The following is a 22190-nucleotide window of genomic DNA, read 5'->3' on the forward strand; positions in this document are numbered from 1 at the left end:
CCCTCCCCATCGTAATACCTAATCCTAATTGTGTGTGGCAGTCCAGGAGAACTCTCCTATGCTAGGTCCCCAGTGACAAATGCTGTCTTGCCCAACAACTATCAATGAGTATTCTTTAAAAACACCATTAAGAGAAATAAAATGTGAATTTTCTAATATTAAGTTTGTAAATGATGAGAACTAGTTTTCAACATGCTTTTGGGGCCAGCTGAGGAAAACTAAGGCTCAAGACATCTTGCACAGGGAGGAGCAAGAGGGACTGAGACCCAGACATATCTAATAATCAGTTTTCCAAAGGAGTGTCACAATTTAAATTCACAGGGCTTATGAACATAACTGATTTATATTGAACTTTAAATATTTCAGGCTTACAGCTACATCTTAAAAGAAAAAACAAACAAACAAACAAAAAACCAAATTACTATTGCCTGAAATTCCAAATTATATTATACTTGTGTTAAAAACACAATTTTGAATTATGTAGTAGTGTCAAATTTCTACCATTCAATAGATACATGTAATAATAGAGAAAGGTAATTATGAGGCTGGCTTGATGAGGAGACAAGAGATGAACTAAACGTGCTGATTGATATCTGTGAGTCAGAAAATGCATTTATGTCATCATTGGTACAATATGTAACTTCCAATAATAAAGAATATATTTGGTATAATGTTTACAACTATTTTTTTTGTAGTTCTTGCCTGTGTTGGTAACACTTGAGGAAAAATGTATGGTTTTGTTTTTGATGTGCAACTACCATACAAATGGGAATTTTATGTGTCTAGATTGTCCTTGATATTCAGCATGAAGACAAGAATCAAACAGTAATGAGGCAGACGTTGCATTGTTTGACCACTAACCACACTGAAAAGCAGCCCATACCTGTAGAGCCAACCCATTTGCTTCTCCTACAGTCACCTTAGCAGCGGGTTCCCCGAAAGTGCCTTTCTCCTGTTTCACACGGTCCACTATGGCAGCTTCAGTTTCATCTACAAGTCCTGTCTGTCAAAGATCATCAAAAACCACTGACACATTAGCATTCTCATACCACTTGGTATCTAGTGAGATTTAGAAGAAGAAACTGACTACTTTATGTACATGTCTATAAGTGCTGAGTGTTCATTCTGGCTAAACCTGTGACCAGGCAAATTCTAGGTTAGGTAGACTTAACTTTTAGTATAACCTGAACACAGTCCCCTTAGAACAATGTTCCCACCCTTCCTAATGCTGCCAACTTTAATACAGTGCCTCATGTTGTGGTGACCCCCCCCAACCATAAAATTATTTCATTGCTACTTCATTAACTATAATTTTGCTACTGTTATGAATCACAATGTAAATATCTGATATGCAGGATATATGATACATAACCCTGTGTTGGGAGGGTTTTGACCCACAGGTTAAGAACCAGAGTGTTGTTAGAGTGCCTTAGAAGGTTCTTCACTACAGAAGAATTGGGAGTTGTCTCTCCAACTAAAGTATGCTAACATTCAACTTAATATATAGGCTGTGATGCTAGTAAAAGAGTTACTTTTACGCATGTACTAATTGTAACACATATACATATTTATAATGTTTAGTAACAACTCAAGTAAGTAATTTATAAAATACAGAACCCAGTTAAATATGTGCTTGAGTATAATTTACATTTCCTAGTATTCTGAGTCTCTGGTTTGACAGGTATGCTTATTAGTATATCAATTACCCCCTTACATCATAATACCAGAGTATATATTGGATCCCTATACTTAAAAGCTTTTGACTGTACTCAACTGTAGAAACACCACTTTACATACCCTTAATTCTAGCACTCAGGAGGCAGAGGCAGGAGGATCTCTGAGATCAAAGCCAGCCAGGGCTACACAGTGAGATCCTATGTACAAAAATAAAGTCTGTCTCTGTATATTAGAAACAATTCTGAAATCATACTAAAACATGGTAAAAACCATAATGCTAGGACTTGTAATCATGTGTATTCAATTATAATCAGCAATGTTAGAGATCCATACTTTTTCATCTTGTTGCCAATGTTATTTATGCTATTATATCTTATGGGTACAGTGACTTAAAGTCATTTACTTCTCTGATATACACTCTTAACTGATTCATACAAATTGTGGTTGGTTCCCTTTAAATTTATACAAAAATGCTTCAGATTTCTTTCATAAACAATCAGATACTGTGGGGACAGGCACCAAGTATGATCATATACCATCCCTGAGGTAATTTTATATAATATTTCTGGTAATTTTATGCATGAAATAAGGATTCACTGCAAGGTATTTTCTGTTTTTTTCCTCATGTTGGTGGCTCAAAAAGTTTCAGATTTTGGAGTACTCTGGATTAGGTATGCTTACTTACCCTATTTGTATTAGCACTGTGCAGAACACTAAATAGTTTAAGGCTGGGGTTGTAGCTCAGCAGAGTAAAGCACTTGTCTAGCACATGCAAGGCCCTGGTTCAAACCCCAGTACTAAGAAGAAAATATTGAAGCTAAGGTAATAAGTATAATAAGTATAAGGTAATAAGTATAATATAAGTAGACAATTCAAAAATATATGATAAAGAATAAAACATGGACTTGATACATAAGTAATAAATACCTTCTCCAAAAAGGCTACAACTTTGTTCTTGATTTCTTCAGAATTGAGACACTGTGGCACTATCTCCTCGTGATTTGTTCCCTATTAAAATATCAGTAAACAAGACAGATCACTTATAGTTCAGCTACCTGTGGAGCCAAGGAGTTTTTAAACTACCTTAACTGAAAACTCATTTTAAAAGAAAGTAGTACCCAAGGTTCTCAGAGTTCTGCAGAGCCTTATGTAATTGTGGCTTCTCTACACAGGGTGCTGCAAGGTTTAATTACTTGAGTCACTCTTGAACCAAAGGCATGACTGTACAGAAATGGGTCAGAGCAGAAGCACTTCCAAAGGAGAAGTTCCCCCAGTACTGCTGAAGGCAGTGTCTTAGGCAGGCAGTTGACTCCTGAGGTGGTATTGTGTTCCCCAAAATATTGTGTACTCTAATAAATTTATCTGGGGTCAGAGAACAGACAGCCACTAGATATAAAGGCTAGAAAATGGTGGCGCACACACACCTTTAATCCTAGCATTCCAGAGATAGAAATCCCTCTGGATCTCTGTGAGTTCAAGGCCACATTGGAAAAAGCCAAGCATGGTGACACACGCCTTTAATCCCAGAAAGCCAGCCTTTAATCCCAGGGAGTGGTGGTAGAAGGCAGAAAGATATATAAGGCGTGAGGACCAGAAACTAGAAGATTTTGGCTGGTTAAGCATTCAGGCTTTTGAGCAGTAATTCAGCTGAGACCCATTCCGGATGAGGACTAAGAGGCCTCGAGTCTGAGGAGACAAGACCAGCTGAGGATCCGGCGAGGTGAGATAGCTGTGGCTTGTTCTGTCTCTCTGATCTACCAGCATTGACCCCAATAACTGGCCTCGGGTTTGATTTTATTAATAAGAACTTTCAAGAATCCTGCTACAGACTCCAAATGCTTAATCCTTGCTAATCAGAGAACCTTGGGAAAAGGCACCTCATTTCTTTAGACCTTATAATGAGGCTTTGTAAACATATGATTAATATCTCCTCAGCAGAAAATTTTACAACTGAGATACATAACTAGCTCAATATTTTTTAAATGTTTTAGAATATTAGAAATATTAAAATGCACAGAGATCAATATGATAAACTGGGCTTACCTCAGCAAACTGAGTAAATGCCTCCAACGTATGTTGCTCTAGCAGCCAATTCTTGTTGGCTAGCAGTAAAGCAAAAATACAAGACAGGTTGGGCAGCACTTTGTCCTACAAAAAGAAACAAACCTTGTTGGAGAAAAAACATCTTCAATACAGGCTACTGTCAACTTCTGGGACACATTACGTTCTCTATTCCTTGCTCAAATCCTTCTAATAACTTCCAATTTCCTCCAGCATAAAACCAGATGTTTACAAGATCAGCAAAGCATCACCACCCAATGCTATACTAGACGCCCTGAGTAATCAGACATGTTCCTGTCTATGAGGCTTTGCACTTGTTCTCTATACCCTGCTCAGAAGTCTTCCAGAGAAACAACATAGCTTTCTCCTTCCCTTTCAGATTTATACTTACCTGTCACCCTAGTAAGGGCGTACTTTTCTTGTCCCCATTCAGAACTACCCCTCATATTGTGCCCCCCCCCACCTTTCTGCTTTACTTTCTCCCATAGCACTCACCACCACTTACTACACTACATATATCACGACTTTGTTAACTGCTTCAGCGAACTGAGACTGCGGTTAAGTTATTATACCCCCAGCACGTACTTATTTGAACCTGTCTTACAGCTATGAGTGCTGCATATGTTCATGAATCTCCCATCTCTTCAGGACCTGCCCTTACCCGGCCAGGTCTATAAAGTACTGCTATGCTGACAACAAAGCATTTGATGTATGGGTTCTGCAGCCAAGCAGCACCTAGACCTGCAGGACCAAAACAGCACTCTAGAATAAACTTATTTTATAATAAAGAGTACATGTCTGTAATCTCAGCATTCTGGAGGCTAAAACAGGATTGCAAATTTGAAACTACCCTGGCCTACATATTGAGGCCATTTCCAAAAAAAGGATGACAGCTCAAATGTAAGTTGGTATTTCTGTCAAAAAAGAGAAAAGCTGCTACCATCTATATTTATCTCATGAAACACAAGTTTACATGATGGAAACAGATGAATTTGTGTCATTTTCTTGTGAAGAAGTAAAAGAAAATTTGTGGAATTCAACTTTGTTTCAAGGATTTTTATCAATATGTACTGAAATACAGTCCATCTTGCACCTTGAAAAGGTTCTCACCAGAGAGCATTTTATAATCTCTTTGAAGGTAAAACAAAGCCAAGAATCTAGAAACACTGGGATTTTATTACAATAGTAAGACAAAGCTCCTAGTTTAAGAGAATCTAATTTTGTCAGAAGGTCTTAAAATTTGGTAGTAGTCTTTCCCCAGGCCACCAGAATATAATTCTGGAAGCAAAATACGCACTTGTCAGCTACACATATTTTACAATATTGTTAAAATACTGTCTCTAAAAAATCAATGCTGTTTCATGAATCTACCTGCATAATAACTAATTACCAATTTCCTCACTGGACACTATTGCCTATAAGACATGAATGCTTTCTTCCTTCAGATACTGGGACACAACAGACTATCTCAGAACACAGTAGGCAACTTAATAAATTATTTAAATGCCAACTCATATTTTTTTTTTTAAAGAAAATGACTTAAAATGTACTCTATTTTGACAACGACCCTTCCTTATCAGCAAGTATTTCTTTTCCACAACTTTGTTAGTAAATGCACAAGATTTTAGAAATCAAAAACCTATACTCAGTGTGGTTCACACCACAGTTCCAGCACTTAAGGAGGCTGAAGCAAGGAACCTGCCTCAGGTCTATGCCAGGCTAGGCTAGAGTGTGAGACTCTGTCTCAAAAACAACCAAACAAAAATCAAAAGCTTAAAATTTCCCTAGTTAATAGAGATCGCTTTTAGATTTTGTATTTTTGTTAAATACAAAGAGTGTATTACCTGGATAGCCTGAGGTATAAAAACTCTGCCCAGAGAAGATATGAAATCCAGCGCTGCCAGAGAGACATGGTCGGGAGGCTCTAATTTAAGTAATGAGGTCAGTAAAGTTACTACCTGATGAGGTAAAAAACAGAGAGCAGTTGTAAGAAGAGCTGCTAGCAAGGTGTAGTTGTGTGGGGAAGGGAAAGAAGACAAAATTCAAACAGCCTGTCTACAAAGCCTCAACTGTGGAAGCTGAGGAAGAACATCAGGTAAAAGAGTTAGTATTTCTTCTCACCATAGTCTCTTACCTCCAACTCATGTGCTTCGCTAATAAGCAATCAGAATTTTGTGTGTTGGTTAACTGCCCAGGAAATAGCCAAAGTTAGGAGTCCTGGTGGTGTGCTGAACTTCTGCATTCATACAGTACTTTAAAAGGCACTGTCAGCAGCTAGCAATGAGGTTACAGAACACTGCCACCATGAACTTAAGGGTGATCCTCTGTTTCCTTGAAAAAAATAAGACTGTTTTCAAAGACTGGTACTGCTGAATTCCTTCTTTGGACCCCAGCTTATCTGACTGAGCATAAAGACAAATTTATATTACCATCTGTGTACCAAAAATGTGTGCCAACTAAGCATTTTGCATTTTCAATTCTACTGAAAGAAGTTCATTATTTAAAGCAATGATTTGCAAACTTGTTCTATAAAAAATCCAAACAGTAAATTTAGGCTTTATAGACAACACATTGTGTGTTGCATATAAATATAGTTATGGATATTACATATGACAAATACCATATAAAACTAACATATATTTAACAATCTTTAAAAATGTAAAAAGTTATTCATTGCTCTTAGGTAAAAATAGTAAAGTGAATTAAATCAGGAGAGCTTAGTCAGTTCCTGATAATGGAAAGGGACAAAAGTGAAACCTACAAAGGACACAAGCCCTATTTGAACAGTTATATTCCAAGTGTAGACTTTAGTTGCTTAAAGCTTTTAAAAATTAAGCACTTCTTAAAATTATTCTATTTAATTTTTCAACAAGAACCTTAGAAATTTCAGTCAGCAAATTCAAGCATTACTGCATTCAGTATTTGTTTTACCACATTCTTTCTTTACAATAGTCCACATTACACATAATTAGTATTTGCTTGCTAAGCTAATTTCTTTATATATACAGTTAACAAGAGTTGCCTGAAACCAAGCTTTACCACTACTTTTAGTTTATTTTGTTCCAGTCCATCATATATGATGACAGATTCTACCTCTTTCATACCCTAAATAAGAAGTTATTTCTACTGTTTTTTGTTTTTTTGTTTTTTTCTGCTTCCTGACCCTGTCCAATATGGACTCATTCCAAAGCTCTCAGCCACTTCAGATAAAAGGAAGGCACTCCCATGTTTTGTTGCCTCAGAAGTACCACCTTAGAGACACTCCAGACAGTAAAGCTGCCTATGCCCAGCCAGGTAAGGGGTGGGGGTTGGGGCGGGGGGGGGGGGGGGGGGGGGGGGCAAAGAAGAAATACAGCAGAACCAGTTTTTTGGAAACAATTTAACTCTTTAAAGGAAACAAAGACATGGCAATGTTGCATAATCTCGAAGCTAGCTGTTGACAGTACCTTTGCAAGTGCAATAAATGCAGAGTTCAGCACAACACCAGGACTCCTAATTTGGTTATTTCCTGGGTTGTGCCACACAAAATTCTGACTACGTAGTAGCAAGGCATAAAGCCTAAAGGTGACAGAGAACAGATGGAGGCTGAATCAACAACAAGAACACTAACAGAAGCCAGAAAGACACTAGGTGACAACTTTGATGAACACAAGCTGACACATTCAGTTGGCAAGGAAAGGATTACAAAGGCTGGAGATGGAGCTCAGTTGATAGAGTGCACGCCAGGCATGCACAAAGCCCTAGATTCAATTCCTGGCACTGCATCCAAACTTGGTGTGGTACCACATGCTTCTAAAGATAAAGGACAAGAAGTTGAAGGGCATCCTCTGCTACATAATGAGTCGGAGGCCAGTCTGGGCTCCATAAGACAGACGGAAGGAAAGGAGGACAGACGGGCAGAAGGAAGGAAGAGGGACAAAGGATTAAAGGAGTTACAAGTAAGCCAAATAAATCACTGCAGATTCACAAACAAGCAAAGAACCAACTTGGTCGCTGTTATTACCTGACTTATCAGCTGTGGATCTACAGTTTGGATGAAAAATGCCAGTAGTTGAAGTAAAAGGCTAAATGCCTGTTGAACATAGGGTTGACTGATTACCTTGAAAAGAAACAAAGTAATTTTGGTAAGAATTTTCAATTATGTGATGTTAAGAGTTAGTTTTTCATCAGCATGACACAAGCTAGAGTTATTTGGGAAGAACCTCAATTTAAAAAACACCTCTATCAAACTGCCTGTAGACAAACTGTAGGGCATTTTCTTGATTAATTATTGATATGCGAGGGCCCAGCTCCATGTGGGCAGTGCCACCCCTGGGCAGGTGGTTCTGGGTGTTCTAAGAAAACAGGCTGAGCAAGCCATAGGAGCACATCAGTAAACAACACTCCTCCATGGGGTCTACATTAGTTCTTGACCCTGACTCTCCTGGATGTAAGATAAAATAAACCCTATTCTCCTCAAGTTGCTTTGGTCATGGTGTTTTATCACAACAGCAAGCCTAACTAAGATACATGAGAAGAGCTACAATAGTATTTTACTAGGCATTTATTATATACCAGTCAATCTGTGATTTATAATTACTACCTCACCTATAAGCTTTATAACAACGAAGTGGTAGATAATACCATACCCATTTTATTTTTGTTTTTTGGTGTCCATTGTAATAATAACAGAACAGGGTGAAGAAAGTTATTTGCTCAAGATCACATGGCTAGGAACAAAGGAGCATCATTCAAAAAGATGATTTAAAGGGTCTAATTACCACTGTTGGCCACTGAAAAACTTGTATATCCATTGGTGTTGGTCAAATTCTACCTCTTCATAGTGTTTACGTCATACTGATATGAGGCACATCCCAGGACAGGGATGCTGAATGGCACTAAGTGCCATGTAAACATCAGTGGCAGCCTCTTGAAAACCTGACCATAAAAATGGATCATGAAACCTAGTCTTTCTCCAGGGCTAGGATGTAGCTCAGTGGTAGAGCACACAGGAAGAAGCCCTGGGGTTTGACTTCCAGGAAACCTGAATGTCTAAGAGCCACTATCTGCAAAATAATTTCTATTACTTCCCCAGAGTTTGTGTTTTTCTCTCAGCTTCCACTGGTTGCCAGAGGTCACATCTCAGTTAGAGAAAACAAACATTGTACTTGAAATATTTAAATCTTTAAGAAACTTAAGTTTACAACTATATGTAGGGGATTTGTTCTAATTTTAGCCTAATAACCACTTGATTTCCTGGCTTTGCTGGGGAAGAGGAACACAAATTGGCTACATCCTCTCACTAGTCCCTTTCACTTTAAAGTCAACTGACTATCTTGTTACCTCAATTATTTAAAAAAACTGTGGTTGCCACTATGGAAGGGTCTAAGATTAATATCACACACTAGAGAAAAACAAAGCAAACAACAACACAAAAAATCTGCCGGAAAGGGCCTAAGGACATTGCTCAGTCAGTAAAATGCCTGATGTGCCAGCATGAGGACCTAAGCCCCAGGAGCCACACAAAAAATGAGTGGCAGGGCTCATCTGTAACCATAGCACTTTGGGAGGAAAGGGGTAGCAGACGTAGATACACACGCACACACACCCAAAAAAATGCATACACTCCTTTATCCCCACACACATATATAACAAATGTCTGAGAGAGAACACAATTAGGTGAATTCTAATCACAGCTTTGATCTAACGCCTCAAGAAATTAGAAATTTTAATCTATAGGGAGATTGCAATATTCTCTCATCAATATGCTATAGTTTTCAAAGAAATGATGAGTAGCTTCCTTACTTGTTGAATGTTTATAAAAGCCCAAAGCTGACTCACAACTTCAGTAACTGTAGTTTGCTGTCTAATATCCAAAGCATCACCAGCAGAATTACATACAGTAAGCAAAGCAGAGAGTGCTGTGTTCTAAAGGGGGAAAAAGAGAAAGTTTCAGTTTACAAATCTAAAGGACCAGGGGCCCAATTGTAAACAATGCATGAGTTACAACTGTTCATAACAATCCATATGACTAAGAGATAAAGCCATCTTTTTCAGCTTTTTAAAACAAATATATATGAAAATTTTAATACGATTATTAAGATCAGTTTTCCTTGCACATAAAAGCATGTTCTCCTTTTAGATTGAATTTTTCATTTAAAATAGCAACAGCATTGACTTTTACTAGGCTTTTGTCCTGTTTTTCTCTTTTTTTTCTGTTTTGGTCAGCTTGACAAAAGCTAGAATTATCTGGGAAGAGGAACCTCAATTAAGAGAATGCCTCCATCAGATTACCTGTAAGCAAGTGTGTAGGGCATTTTCTTGATTGGTTACTGGTGTGGGAGGGCTCAGCCAACTGGGGTTTTATGACACCCCATGAACAGGTGATCCTGACTGTGGATGAGAACAGGCTGAGTAAGTGATGAGGAGCAAGCCAGTAAGTGGTGCTCCCCATAGCTTCTACTTCAGTTCCTGCCTTGAGTTCCTCCCCTGATGCCCCTTCATAATGGACTCTAAGCTGAAATAAACCCTTTCTTCCCCAAGTTGCTTATGGTCACTGTGTTTGTCACAACAATAAAAACCTAACACATGGTAAGCAAAGTTGGCCTAATTTAAAATATTTATCAAAAGAAAGCTGTATTTTTTTTCATCTGTACACACAGCAATCTGCATAGTTTACTAGATTTTTAATTATTTTTGGTGTTTTACCATGAGATGCTACAGAAAACATTACATTTTATACACAAAGTATTTAAGAAATATACCATCTAGAATTTGAAACAGAAAACAACCTTTTCTGGATTCATTCTCGATTTTACATACAAAAACTCAGATCTTTTTCTGGCTTGTACTAAAATCTGGGGGTGGTGTGTATAGAAAGAAGGCCATACTAGAATCTAATGATCAGTAACACTGACTTGAATCCTATACTTCAATATCTACAGCCATGTTGGAATTGCCTTACACCATCTCTTTCAAAATTAATCTACTTCCCTTTACAAATAAATACATTCAGCAACTTTTGCACATAGCTTAAGGAGTTAATTTTAGAAAATTAGTGCTTCTACCTAATACACCCAAAATATTTTCATTATAAAAAGTGTAATGCATATTGAGAAGTCTACTAAATTGCTGAACAATTAGAAACTAGTACATATTAAATACAAATGACAAACTTAACCCATCCATGATTAGCTATAATAAATAAAATAAAGCCACAAAAGCCTTCTTTGATTTTATATAAATGTTTTAAACTACCTTAATAATTATGGTCAACTGCCACTTTATAAGAGTACAGAAGAACAACTTAGTATGGAAACATATGCCTTGAGCAACTTCTAATCAAAAATTAAAAGAAAGCTTCCAAGTGCTTGAACGTATACTTTATCCCTGCTAAGTTTTTATATACTTACCATAGAGGTATTTATTATACTGTGTACTGTTTAGCTAGAATATACATCTATTAAGACTAGGAGGTTTCTTAATTTTGCTTCTTGTTATATCTATACCCCAATGACTAAAACAAAACGTATTACATAAGAACACTCAAAGTTTATTTGGTGAGTAAATGAACAAGCAAATGAAGACTGAAGTGGAAAATTCAACTGCAGGTACTGTATCTAGTCCATCTTTAAAAATCATGTATCTTCTACTTACAGATGAACTTTCTGTCTGTTTTATGAGGAAACAATTAAATAGAACGCTACATAAAGGCTCAGAGCAGTTTTCTATAAAATGCCTGTTGTATTTTGTCAAATAAAAGAATCATGTCTAAGCTGGCCATAATGGTACACACCTGTCATCTAGCACTAAGGAAGCTAAGATCCTGAGTTCAAAGCTATCCTGGTCTATGCAGTAATAAGATCCTATCTAAGGGGGAGGAAGTGAATCATATCTGCTTCATCCAGATAGGCGCTAACAGAAATAGTAAATGAAGTGCTGTCATGTTTTCCAAATGGGTCTTACCCAAGAGGAAACCTTCCTGCTTTGTTTAATTAATCGATTAAAATTTTCTCAAAGGTCCTTTTATAATGTACATATTGCTATGTTTTGAAAGAGCACATCTCAGAGACTGTAGCTATCAGCTGAAACAGTGCTAAGTAAACTGCTGAATTAATCAAAACTATCTCACCAGATAGTCAAGTTCTGCCAAAGTATGACTGCTGCTCAACCATTTTATGCACTGTGCTGTGCATACTTTGATCACTTCACACGCAGCTTCTTTCCTAAGATCAGCAGACAATGACTGGAAGGAAATACACTGCCACAGAGGCAAGTTGTCAGCTTCTTTTGGAGAAAATCTCTGGATAAATTCCACCTGAAATAAGTTGAGAATGAAATGAGCAACTTCAGACTAATGGATGACTGGATATACAAGAAATGAGTATTAACTTCAACACTTATGCCAGGTGTAGTGGTCTATACAACTCCAACATTCAGGAGACAGAGGTATAAGTATCTCTACAAGTTTGAGGTCACCCGAGTCTACATAGTGACCCAGGGCAGCCAGGGTCACATACTGAGATCTTATTTCAACCAACAAAAATTTTTAAAATCTGCTTCATAAATGCACAGTACTGGGTACCAGACCAACATAACATAAATGAACATGATTATTTTTGTTGCTACTGTATTTGTCTCCAAAATGAAAAACCATGCTTAAATGAAGCATGATACAAAATGCACTAAGGAGTGTTAAATAATGTATTCCATTATTATTCACATCAGATATTTTATCTTCTTTCTATCCAGTAGATCTGCTATCTTCCAAGTACTCATCACCTTATACAGTTAAGTCAAACCAATAGTCCAGATACGGCAAGGTTAATTCACCACTCTCCCGGCTGTTAGCTTAGCTTACTGCATTTGAGAACATGAAGCCAAGATCATAGGTCCAGTTTTCAAATGATTAGCTGGCTCTGCTCTGCCTTAGAGGACATACTAAATTAGTCTTCCAAAAGGAAGCTACAGAACGAAACAAAACAATGATATGATTGTTAAATCCATTCTTCCCTGAAATATAATCCAAAGTGTAGCATGAATCTTAAAGAGTCTTATTAATAAAAACAAACTCAGAGCCAGGTATTGGGGTGAACACTGAATGATCAGAGAGACAGAACAAGCCACAGCCACCTCACCTTACCAATTCCTCAGCTGATCCTGTTTCCTCAGATTGGATGCCTCTCAGCTGAACTGTGCTGCTCAAAAACCTAAAAGCTTAACCAGCTCTAGTTCCTGGTCCTCAGCCTTATATACCTTTCTGCTTTCTGCCATCACTCCCTGGGATTAAAGGCTCACTTCCTGGAATTAAAGGCGTGAGTCACCATGCCTGGCTGTTTCCAGTGTGGCTTTAAACTCACAGAGATCCACATGGATCACTGCCTCCCAAGTGATAGGATTAAAGGCGTGTGTGCCACCATTTTCTGGTCTTTATGTCTATCTACTGGTTGTTCTGTCCTCTGACCCCAGATAAATTTATTAGAATGCACAGTATTTTGGGGAACACAAAAATGCTTATTGCATTAACAGAAACACAATACTGTTCTGTTAAAATGCAGATGTCAAGAAGACTCAAAAATAGGAACTAAAATTTCAAACACTAGTTCTCAAATGTTAGATTAGAAAAATAATAGTGTATTTAATTGCTAAATTTGTAGAACCTAAGAATACTAGTATATTTTTAAACAAATGAGACAACTCAATTTGTAATACTTAAACTTCACTAAATATAGGAAAAATTGTCATACATCAAAAGCTAAACAAAAATCCCTTCTAAGCCCAAAGCAATACAACATGACACTTGATAGTGCCAGACCTTCCTATTATCTATTTGTAAATGTAGCTGACAAAACAAGCGAGAGACTGTGGTCATCTGCTGTGACAGAGCCCACAAGAAAAAGGATTCTTCAAGAGCTTAGTGTCAATTATAATAAGCAACTTCAGCTGAAAACTAAAGTGCATCAAGAAAGCCATGATTTGGTTGACTGGAGAAACCATTCTTCCTTATAATAAGGTTGAATAAATCAACAAATGGGTCCCCTTTCAAAAAATAAATAACATATAATAATGTCCTATGCAGTAAAAATTTTTTTTTAAAAAGGTGTTACCAAAACTGATCACTTCAGAGTTCCAGACTCTATCCTGAGGTTAAAACATCACTTTAAAGATTCAAAACTAAAAGATTTAAAGATTTAAAGGGCTGACAGTTTGAGAAGAGTGGAGTGTAAGGAAACTGTAGAAAATATAGATTCCACTAAGAAGGGAAATATACCTGTGGGCTTAAAATGAAAATGTAGTAATTTTTACCTTATATAAAAATAGTAGCACAATGTGATGGTTACCTTTAATTGCAACTTAACACAATCTAGAATTAGCTAGGCAGAGAGTCTCAATATGGAATTGTTTACATTGGGTTTGCCTGTGGAAGTTGTCGTAATTAAGTTACTGATATGGGAAGACCCAGCCTACTGTGAAAGGCACCATTCCCTAAGCAGGGAGTCCTGAACTGTGAGAAGAGTGGAGAAACTACGCTAGGCACGAGCAAGAGAGCATGGATGCATTCGTTTCTCTTTGTTCTTCCTGCCTTGACCTCCCTGCAACGAGGGAGGAATTTACCTGGAATTTCAGCCAAATCAACACTCTCTTCCTTAAAGTTGCTTTCTGTCAGTGTTTTATCACAGCAACAGAAGTGAAACTATTACACACAATTATTAGTATGTTTAAATAAGGTACATTTCTTTTCCTTCAATCAGGTAACAACTAAAATAAGAGTACTGAGTTATAATACATATTCAACTGTTATTCCCATGGAAACAGAAACACATCTTAGCATGTGTCAGCTTTTAGTAAAACATCTCCATTCTGATGTGTGTTAATGCTGCATCACTGATATAACTCAGGATTCAAGCCAAAGCCAAAGGCTTTATGGGAAAATTTCTTTTGTGTATCTAGTGGATCCCAAGCTCAACTCCTTGTCAGAATCACGTTAAGTGCTTAACAACAAAAGCAAATTGCTGAGCCGTATTCACACCCACCACTGCATTTATAGGTCAGAGTCCAGACACTTGTTTTGAAACACAAACAAAAACCCTGCTATGGGAGTTCCAATGGTATCCATCTACCAGGCTGCACAAGGCTACTCAAGCCCCGGAGACAGGAATGTCCTCAATCGTGGCAAATCTTGTTGACTTCACAACAGCAAGCAACTGAAGCTTATCATACTTGTAACTTTTCCTTAAAACTAAGATGCATCAATAAGGCATAATAGAATTAATAAATGGAATAAAGGTACAGAGCTATCTCATTGCCCACAAATATCTTAAAGACATAGGGAAACAAAAAAAGGAAAAAGAGGTATTACAGGAAAACTGAATCAGATTTTATCTGTTAAGCTGAAACAGGGACATCAAAATCTCCATAGACCTAAAATCAATTACCAAAGCATCAATGTTAATTTATGTTCCAGTCACACTACATTTAAACGGGGAGGGATCTGAACTCCATTGTCACAAGTGATTGAAGACACTGACACAGACAATATTCTTGCCTGATGGGGTTGGGTCATGAAGAAAAAGAGACGCCTCAACAGTAATGTCAGGTTGGTAAGCTGAATACACTCTCCAGGGCAAGATTTTATCTGGAAAGTCAGGAAAGAAAGAAGAGAATGAGTTAAAACCAGAGAGTCTTTTTCTTTTTCTCTTTCTTTCTTTCTTTCTTTCTTTCTTTCTTTCTTTCTTTCTTTCTTTCTTTCTTTCTTTCTTTCTTTCTTCTCTCTCTCTCTCTTTCTTTTTTTTTTCTTTTCTTTTTTTTTTTTTGGTTTTTCGAGACAGGGTTTCTCTGTGTAGCTTTGCGCCTTTCCTGGAGCTCACTTGGTAGCCCAGGCCGGCCTCGAACTCACAGAGATCCGCCTGGCTCTGCCTCCCGAGTGCTGGGATTAAAGGCGTGCGCCACCACCGCCCGGCTTCTTTCTTTCTTTTAAAGATTTATTTATTTATTATGTATACAGAAGAGGGTGCCAGATCTCATTACAGATGGTTGTGAGCCACCATGTGGGTGCTAGGAATTGAACTCAGGACCTCTGGAAGAGCTCTTAACCTCTGAGCCATCGCTCCAGCCCAAGAGTCAAGAGTCAATTTCTAAGACACATTACATGCCAAAATACTAATGACTCTTTCTGAGTGATAAGACTATAGCTAATTTTAATTTTTAATTTAGGGCTGTTAATTTCTTTGCTTCAAAGAAATTTGGTTGCTTTAATAATGAAAAAGGAACTCTTACGTTGTATTTAAAAACACAATAGTTACCACTTTGACAATAACTTGGTATGTTAATGTTGCTATGCAAGATAATTTATGTAATTTTAAAGATCTAAGCACACTAATGTTCAGTGAAGCTGAGTTAGCATTTATAAGGTAATCCTAGCCCTAGGAGGCTGAGGCAAGGACACATGAGTTCAGGCCAGCCTAGACTTAAAAAAAAAAAAAAAAAAAAATTAAGAGAGACTGGAGATGGCACAGCATTAAGAACCTGCAGAGGACCCAAACTTGGTCCCAGCATCCAGATTAGGCCACTTACAAACCACCTTGTAACTCCAGCTCCCAGAGATCTGACACCTCTGGCCTCTGTGGAAACATGCATTTACATACAGAGGCACACATAATCTAAGAAAATAATGTTTTTATTTTAAAAAGTGAATAGCAAAGACTGAAGCTGTAAGAATGTAAGGAATCACTCTCTCTTGTGCAGCATGTGTGTGCCAAGCCTTCCACTAGTAAGTACCCTGCTGTGAGCTACAGAGGTATAAACATCAGCTGTTCAGGTTATGCTCCTCATCACTGGAACGTACAGTCACTAAATGACAGAAATACATGACACAGTAACTGCTAAGAAGCAAAGGGCAGACAGGTTCAGACATTATCATTATCAAAGGCTATGGATAAAAATAGCAACAAAAAGGTCATAAGCACTTCATATGGAACACATCTCATAATTAAAAATCACCATTAAAGATAAAGAAACCATTAAGGCCATTTATGCTGGTACTCAGTAACAAACCGACTTTTTTTCCTAAGAACAATGATCACAATCACAGAATCCCTTGCACACCATCCTGACTAAAATACACAAAATCATAGGAGACCTCAAGTTATATTAAAGAGGAGATGGGCACTTAGCCAATGTCACAATTTCACTTTCACTTTACATTCAATTTTAAAGACATTGTCAACTGACCGAGACTTCCCCACCCCCACAACAAACTCTAAAATTCCACTGAATTCTAAAATTCTGAAAATGACAAAATTCTCCACTTTATATGGTGGGTTTTTTAACTACATTTTTTTGTAGTAGCATTAGCATTAAATTAGCAATTAAAAACAATTAGCATTAAATTTAGCTATTATTGGGGCTAGAGACATGGCTCAGTGGTTAAGGGTACTGGCTACTCTTTAAGAGGTCCTGAGTTCAATTCCCAGCAACCACATGGAGGCTCCCAACCATCTGTAATGAGATCCGGCGCCCTCTGTAAATCTTTAAAAAAAATTTTTTTAGCTATTATTGCTCCCATTTTTATTAACATCCAAAAAATATCATATCTCTTTCTAGCACTTGGGAGGCAGAGGCAGGCAGATCTCTGTGAGTTCCAGGCCAATCTGGTCTACAAAGCAAGTTCTAGGCTAGCCTGGGCTATTACACAGAGAAACCCTGTCTCAAAACAAACAAACAAAAAATCTTACCTCCAAAGAAAACATAGAAAGTGGGTGTTTTAGACTGTTTCATTCTACTTACCAGATGAGCCATTAAGGTGACATGATGCATACAAAGTTCAGCTGTTCCATATCTATGACATTAAAAGAGTCACTGAGTTTCCAGTTAGAAGAGCAAGAAGCCAGACCCTTGTGAGGACATGTGATCTATTACAAGCTGAACACCCTTTATCTAAAATGTCTTATACCAGAAGTGTTTCAGATTTTAGATTTTATCAGATTTCAGAATATTTACATATATGTAATGAGATTTGGGGATGAATCCAAATCTAAACATTAAACTCATTTACCTTTCATAAATGGCTATATACATAACTTAATTTTTATTTACTATTTCTGGTAATCTTGAGCATTAAACTGTTTCAACGAATGTAACTTTTCACTGTTGGTATCATCAGTGCTCAAAGTTTGGGATTTTAGACATTTTGGATTTCAAATTAGGCATGTTCAAACTAGATGCCCATCACCAAGGAACATCAAAATATATAGATTTGCCTAAACATTCACCTACTAGCTTAAACATTAAAAAACCAAAACAGACACCTGTTTCCAAACTTAGTATAGTGACATGAAATCTAACCATGAAAAGATTACAGAAGCAGAGCTTCTCTATTAACTTTAAACCATTTACTGCTGGTCACTACTAGGACTCCATCCAAACACAGAAATGGCATTTTTTACCGAGCAAGGAAACACCACACATCCATCGCTAACAATGAGGTGGTCATATTAGTACTAAGCACAGCATTCAACAGAGCAGCATCCTATGAAAAAACAGAAATGTCAATTTATTACTAGGCAGATGCTCATGAAATATTAATATTACATTTCTCACACTAAATCAGAAAGCAACATCAGAATCAAAATAGAGCTCCTCAGTGGGATATCTCTGCATGTTAGTATCTAAAAGAATTCTACTGCCATTCCTTTATCTGTTGAGGAACTACTATATGTTCCTCATTGTGTTGAGCTGAGGGGGAACAGAAGCCAATCTTAAGTGTGCTAACTCAGCCCTTGTGAGCCACAAAGACCATTCTCTGAAAACTTCCAAGCAATATGACAGTTTTTTCTAAAATATTTTCAACCTTTTTAACAATCTAATTTATTAAAACTAAAATCATCTATAATTGACCAAGTATTACATATTACTATTTACGTTTTATGAAAGAGTACAGTGATTTGAATGAAAAATATCCCCCAGAGGCTCAGGTATTTGAACATTTGGTCCCCATCCTTGCTGGGAAAGTACATCACTGAGGGCAAACATTGAGAGTTTATAGACTTGCTCCACTTCCAAAGAGCTTTATTTCCTGTGTGTGGTTGAGATATCATTTCTCAGCTTCCTGCTCTGGCCACCAAATGCCATGCATCCCCAGGCATTAAGTGAACTTGTTTTATGGAACTTTAAACCAAAACAAACTCTTCCTTTTTTAAGTTGCTTTTTATCATAGCAACAGAAACATGACTAGTACATTAGGTGACATCCCCTTCTTATGTTTTCCACTTCTCATGGGATTTTCTTATACCTCCCCACACAAAACACAAAATGTTTTATCAAGTGTTTTAGCCATCTAGTATTGTATGAGCAAGGAGAGCAAGGACTGCCATTTCTTAGGACACAAATGAACCAAAGGACAAAATGTGCAAGATGAGGTGACTGAGGTTTACTATAGTCATTAATTCTCATTTTATTCTTCTACAAATCAAATACAACTTCAATGAAAAGAAAGCAAAGTGTGAGCTCCACTTCTCAAGTGTGTAGTACACTTACCAGCTCCGGAAACAGTGAGGGATGAAAAGAAGCCACAAATGCACACAGATGAACACAAGCGTGCTGATACAAAGTGACCGACACCTCAGCTTGCCCGTTATCCTTTACTCCCTGTAAAGGAGCAGTCAGAGAGAGTTCACCAGAACACCGCTCAAAACTGTAGAAAATGGCTTTGATTAGGGACACCCTGCAGGAAAATTAAGAACATTGAGCCAAGCATTATTAGAAGTTAACAAATACCAAGTAAAATAATGTCATATACAGGGCTACTTCAGAGTATCAAAACATCAGGTGATTAAAAAAATCAATAGTAATTGAAAATGCATATAAATATAGACACATAAAAAAATAAATTTACTGCCAGAAAAAAAAGTCTTTAAAGAATTTTCCTGAACAAACCTTTTCAAAATGGGCATGTAATCTTAGGAAAAAAGAGACAGGAGGACTGCCAAGAGTCCCAAGACAGCCAGGGCTACACAGCAAGACCCCATCTTAAACAGATAAACAAACAAACCCAATAAAATAAATAAATAAAAACAGCCCCATCATTTACAATAATGCCAAGTTACATAAAATCAAACTCAAAGTTTTTTAAGGAGCTGAGCTAAATTATTATTTTTAAACATACATGGAAGGATCATTTTAAGATAGAAATAGTTGAAATTTTCATGAAGGTTTCAAGTAACAAATTAAAAATAAACAAAATATGAAAGCCTGTAAGAGACAAATTAATCTGATATGATTGAGTTCATGCTATGTTAAAAATAAAAGAGGAGTTAAAAATAAAAGCCGGAGCATGGGAGAAAAGGGATCTAACAGTGCCTTCTGGAAAGAACAGGATTGTGCACTTGTAAACTCACTGAAGCTGTGGTTGCCTACACAAGACCTGTACAAGATCAAGTTAATCAACATCCTCACATGGGGATGGAGGAGACAAGTGTTTCAACAGTCCCTGCTCCTGACAGTAGATGGCTTCTGACAGTCCGTTCAAGGGTATGGCCCCTGGTTGGTCAACCACAGTCCACTTAATAGTCACAGACCCATGGGTATATGGAAACACATGAGGACACAAAATTGGGAATGAATGGGAAGTCAGGGAAATTTTAGGGTGAAATGAGTGGGTGAATATGATCAAAATACATTGCATGCATGTATGAAATTCTCAAATAATAAAAATATTTTATATATATTTTATATGAAGGAATCAGGTATTAAAGTCAACAATAACAGAACGAGTTGCGAAATTTCAAAGTTAAAACATTACTTCACTTTAGAGCATACCAGTTTGAATCTCAGACTGTGGAATGAAAAAATTAGGAGCATAGCAATAATCCAGTTGGTAACAAACTAGCACCTGGACTACAGTAGTGTTAAAGACGGTGAAGACAAGTGACGTTTCCTGGGAGACACTGTACAGTATCACAGCTTTTTTTAAAAAAAAAAGGTTTAGTTTTATTTATGCATATGCCTGTGTGTACATGTGCAACCAAGGAAACTCAAAGGTGTCAGATTCCCTGAGGCTTGAGTCACAGGTTATTTGTAAGCTACTAGACACAGGCATTAGGATCCAAACTTTGGTCCTCATGACTGAGCAGCAAGCTCTCTTAAAAGATATGCCACCTCTCTAGCTTCTATTTTAGCTCATTTTTACAGGCTATTATTTGCATCTATCTCCATTATAGTCAATGTTTTTACTGCCAACCAATGGGTAATAATCAGTGAATAAAATTAAAATATTTTTAGCATCTGTTATAAATATTTTATATCTTTGACATGGCAGTTTTTCTACATAATAGCTATTAAGCAGACTATGACAAACTGATTTCAAAATGCTAGGTTCAAGTGCTTCTCTGTCTCAGTATCCTGCAGAGGAGGGATTATAAAAACACACCATTATAACATGAATTGCCAAATGGTCTTTCCTGTGGATATCACTCTATATAAATAAAATGCTGATTGGCCAGTAGCCAGGCAAGAAATATAGGCAGGACAAGCAGAGAAGAGAATTCTGGGAACAGGAAGGCTGAGTCAGAAGACACTGCCAGCCGCCACCATGAGTACCAACATGTAAGGTAATGGTAAGCCACGAGCCATGTGGCAAGGTATAGATATATAGAAATGGGTTAATTTAAGATGTAAGAACTAGACAGCGAGAAGCCTGCCACGGACATACAGTTTATAAGCAATATAAGTCTCTGTGTTACTCGGTTGGGTCTGAGTGGCTGTGGAACTAGCAGGTGAGAGAGATTTGTCCTGACCGTGGGCCAGGCAGAACTGGAGAAACTCTAGCTACAGGTCTTATTAATAAAAAACCCGGAGGCAGATACTGGAGTGAAAACTGAGAGATCAGAGGAATAGAACAAGCCAAGCCACAAGTTCTTACCGCTAGGAAATCCTCATCCCAAGAGACAGCTATTTCCTGTATACTCACGCCTATGTACCTTTCTGTGCTCTGCCATCTTCCTTCCTTTCTCCGCCCAGCTTCATTACTTCCTCTTTCTGCCCAGCTCCATCACTTCCTGTTTGTCTGTCCAGACCTCCAGACCTCTATGGTTGGATTAAAGGCCTGTGCTATCACTGCCTTATTTAATATAGTGGCTGGCTTTTTCCTCTAATCCCCAGATCAGCTTTATTGGGGTGCACAAATAACATATCATCCCACACCATGTCTGGCTTAAACAAAATTCAAGGCCATTTCAAATAGGGCCCCCTAAGCCACTGGTAACATGATTACATATAAACAAAATGTTACCTCGCCATAGCTTCTGTACACCACAGGGTCTGTACATCCTTAGGCCGAGAGGGCAGTTTATCCGCAACAACAATCAGGAGTAGGACTTGTGGGAGCTGCAGTTCACAGGGCAGGTCTTTTCAGAAATAAAGTCATATATTAGAACAAATTGGTAAACATTTCTAAAATATTTTCAGCAGAAATTTAA

At 37.5% G+C, this 22190-nt stretch overlaps 1 protein-coding gene across 4 annotated transcripts in view; it reads right to left on the reverse strand.

Moving 5' to 3' along the window:
• Nucleotides 1-22190, reverse strand: part of Firrm (FIGNL1 interacting regulator of recombination and mitosis) — a 42748-nt gene that overhangs the window by 594 nt on the left and 19964 nt on the right. Inside the window, exons 12-23 of one of the 4 annotated variants that reach the window (XM_006974757.4) lie at nt 22004-22118; nt 19252-19438; nt 18162-18244; nt 17503-17554; nt 15263-15352; nt 11849-12034; nt 9523-9645; nt 7742-7837; nt 5583-5696; nt 3721-3825; nt 2605-2685; nt 884-1003 (exon numbers count right to left, since the gene is read on the reverse strand). In XM_006974757.4, the coding sequence (XP_006974819.3) occupies nt 884-1003; nt 2605-2685; nt 3721-3825; nt 5583-5696; nt 7742-7837; nt 9523-9645; nt 11849-12034; nt 15263-15352; nt 17503-17554; nt 18162-18244; nt 19252-19438; nt 22004-22118 (1352 nt within the window). Of the gene's footprint in view, nt 1-883; nt 1004-2604; nt 2686-3720; nt 3826-5582; nt 5697-7741; nt 7838-9522; nt 9646-11848; nt 12035-15262; nt 15353-17502; nt 17555-18161; nt 18245-19251; nt 19439-22003; nt 22119-22190 lie in introns of those variants that run through there. The other 3 variants (XM_015993612.3, XR_006062079.2, XR_013043371.1) reach the window with 3 other exon arrangements.

This window comes from Peromyscus maniculatus, chromosome 11 (assembly GCF_049852395.1).
Source record: "Peromyscus maniculatus bairdii isolate BWxNUB_F1_BW_parent chromosome 11, HU_Pman_BW_mat_3.1, whole genome shotgun sequence".
Taxonomy (NCBI): Eukaryota; Metazoa; Chordata; class Mammalia; order Rodentia; family Cricetidae; genus Peromyscus; species Peromyscus maniculatus.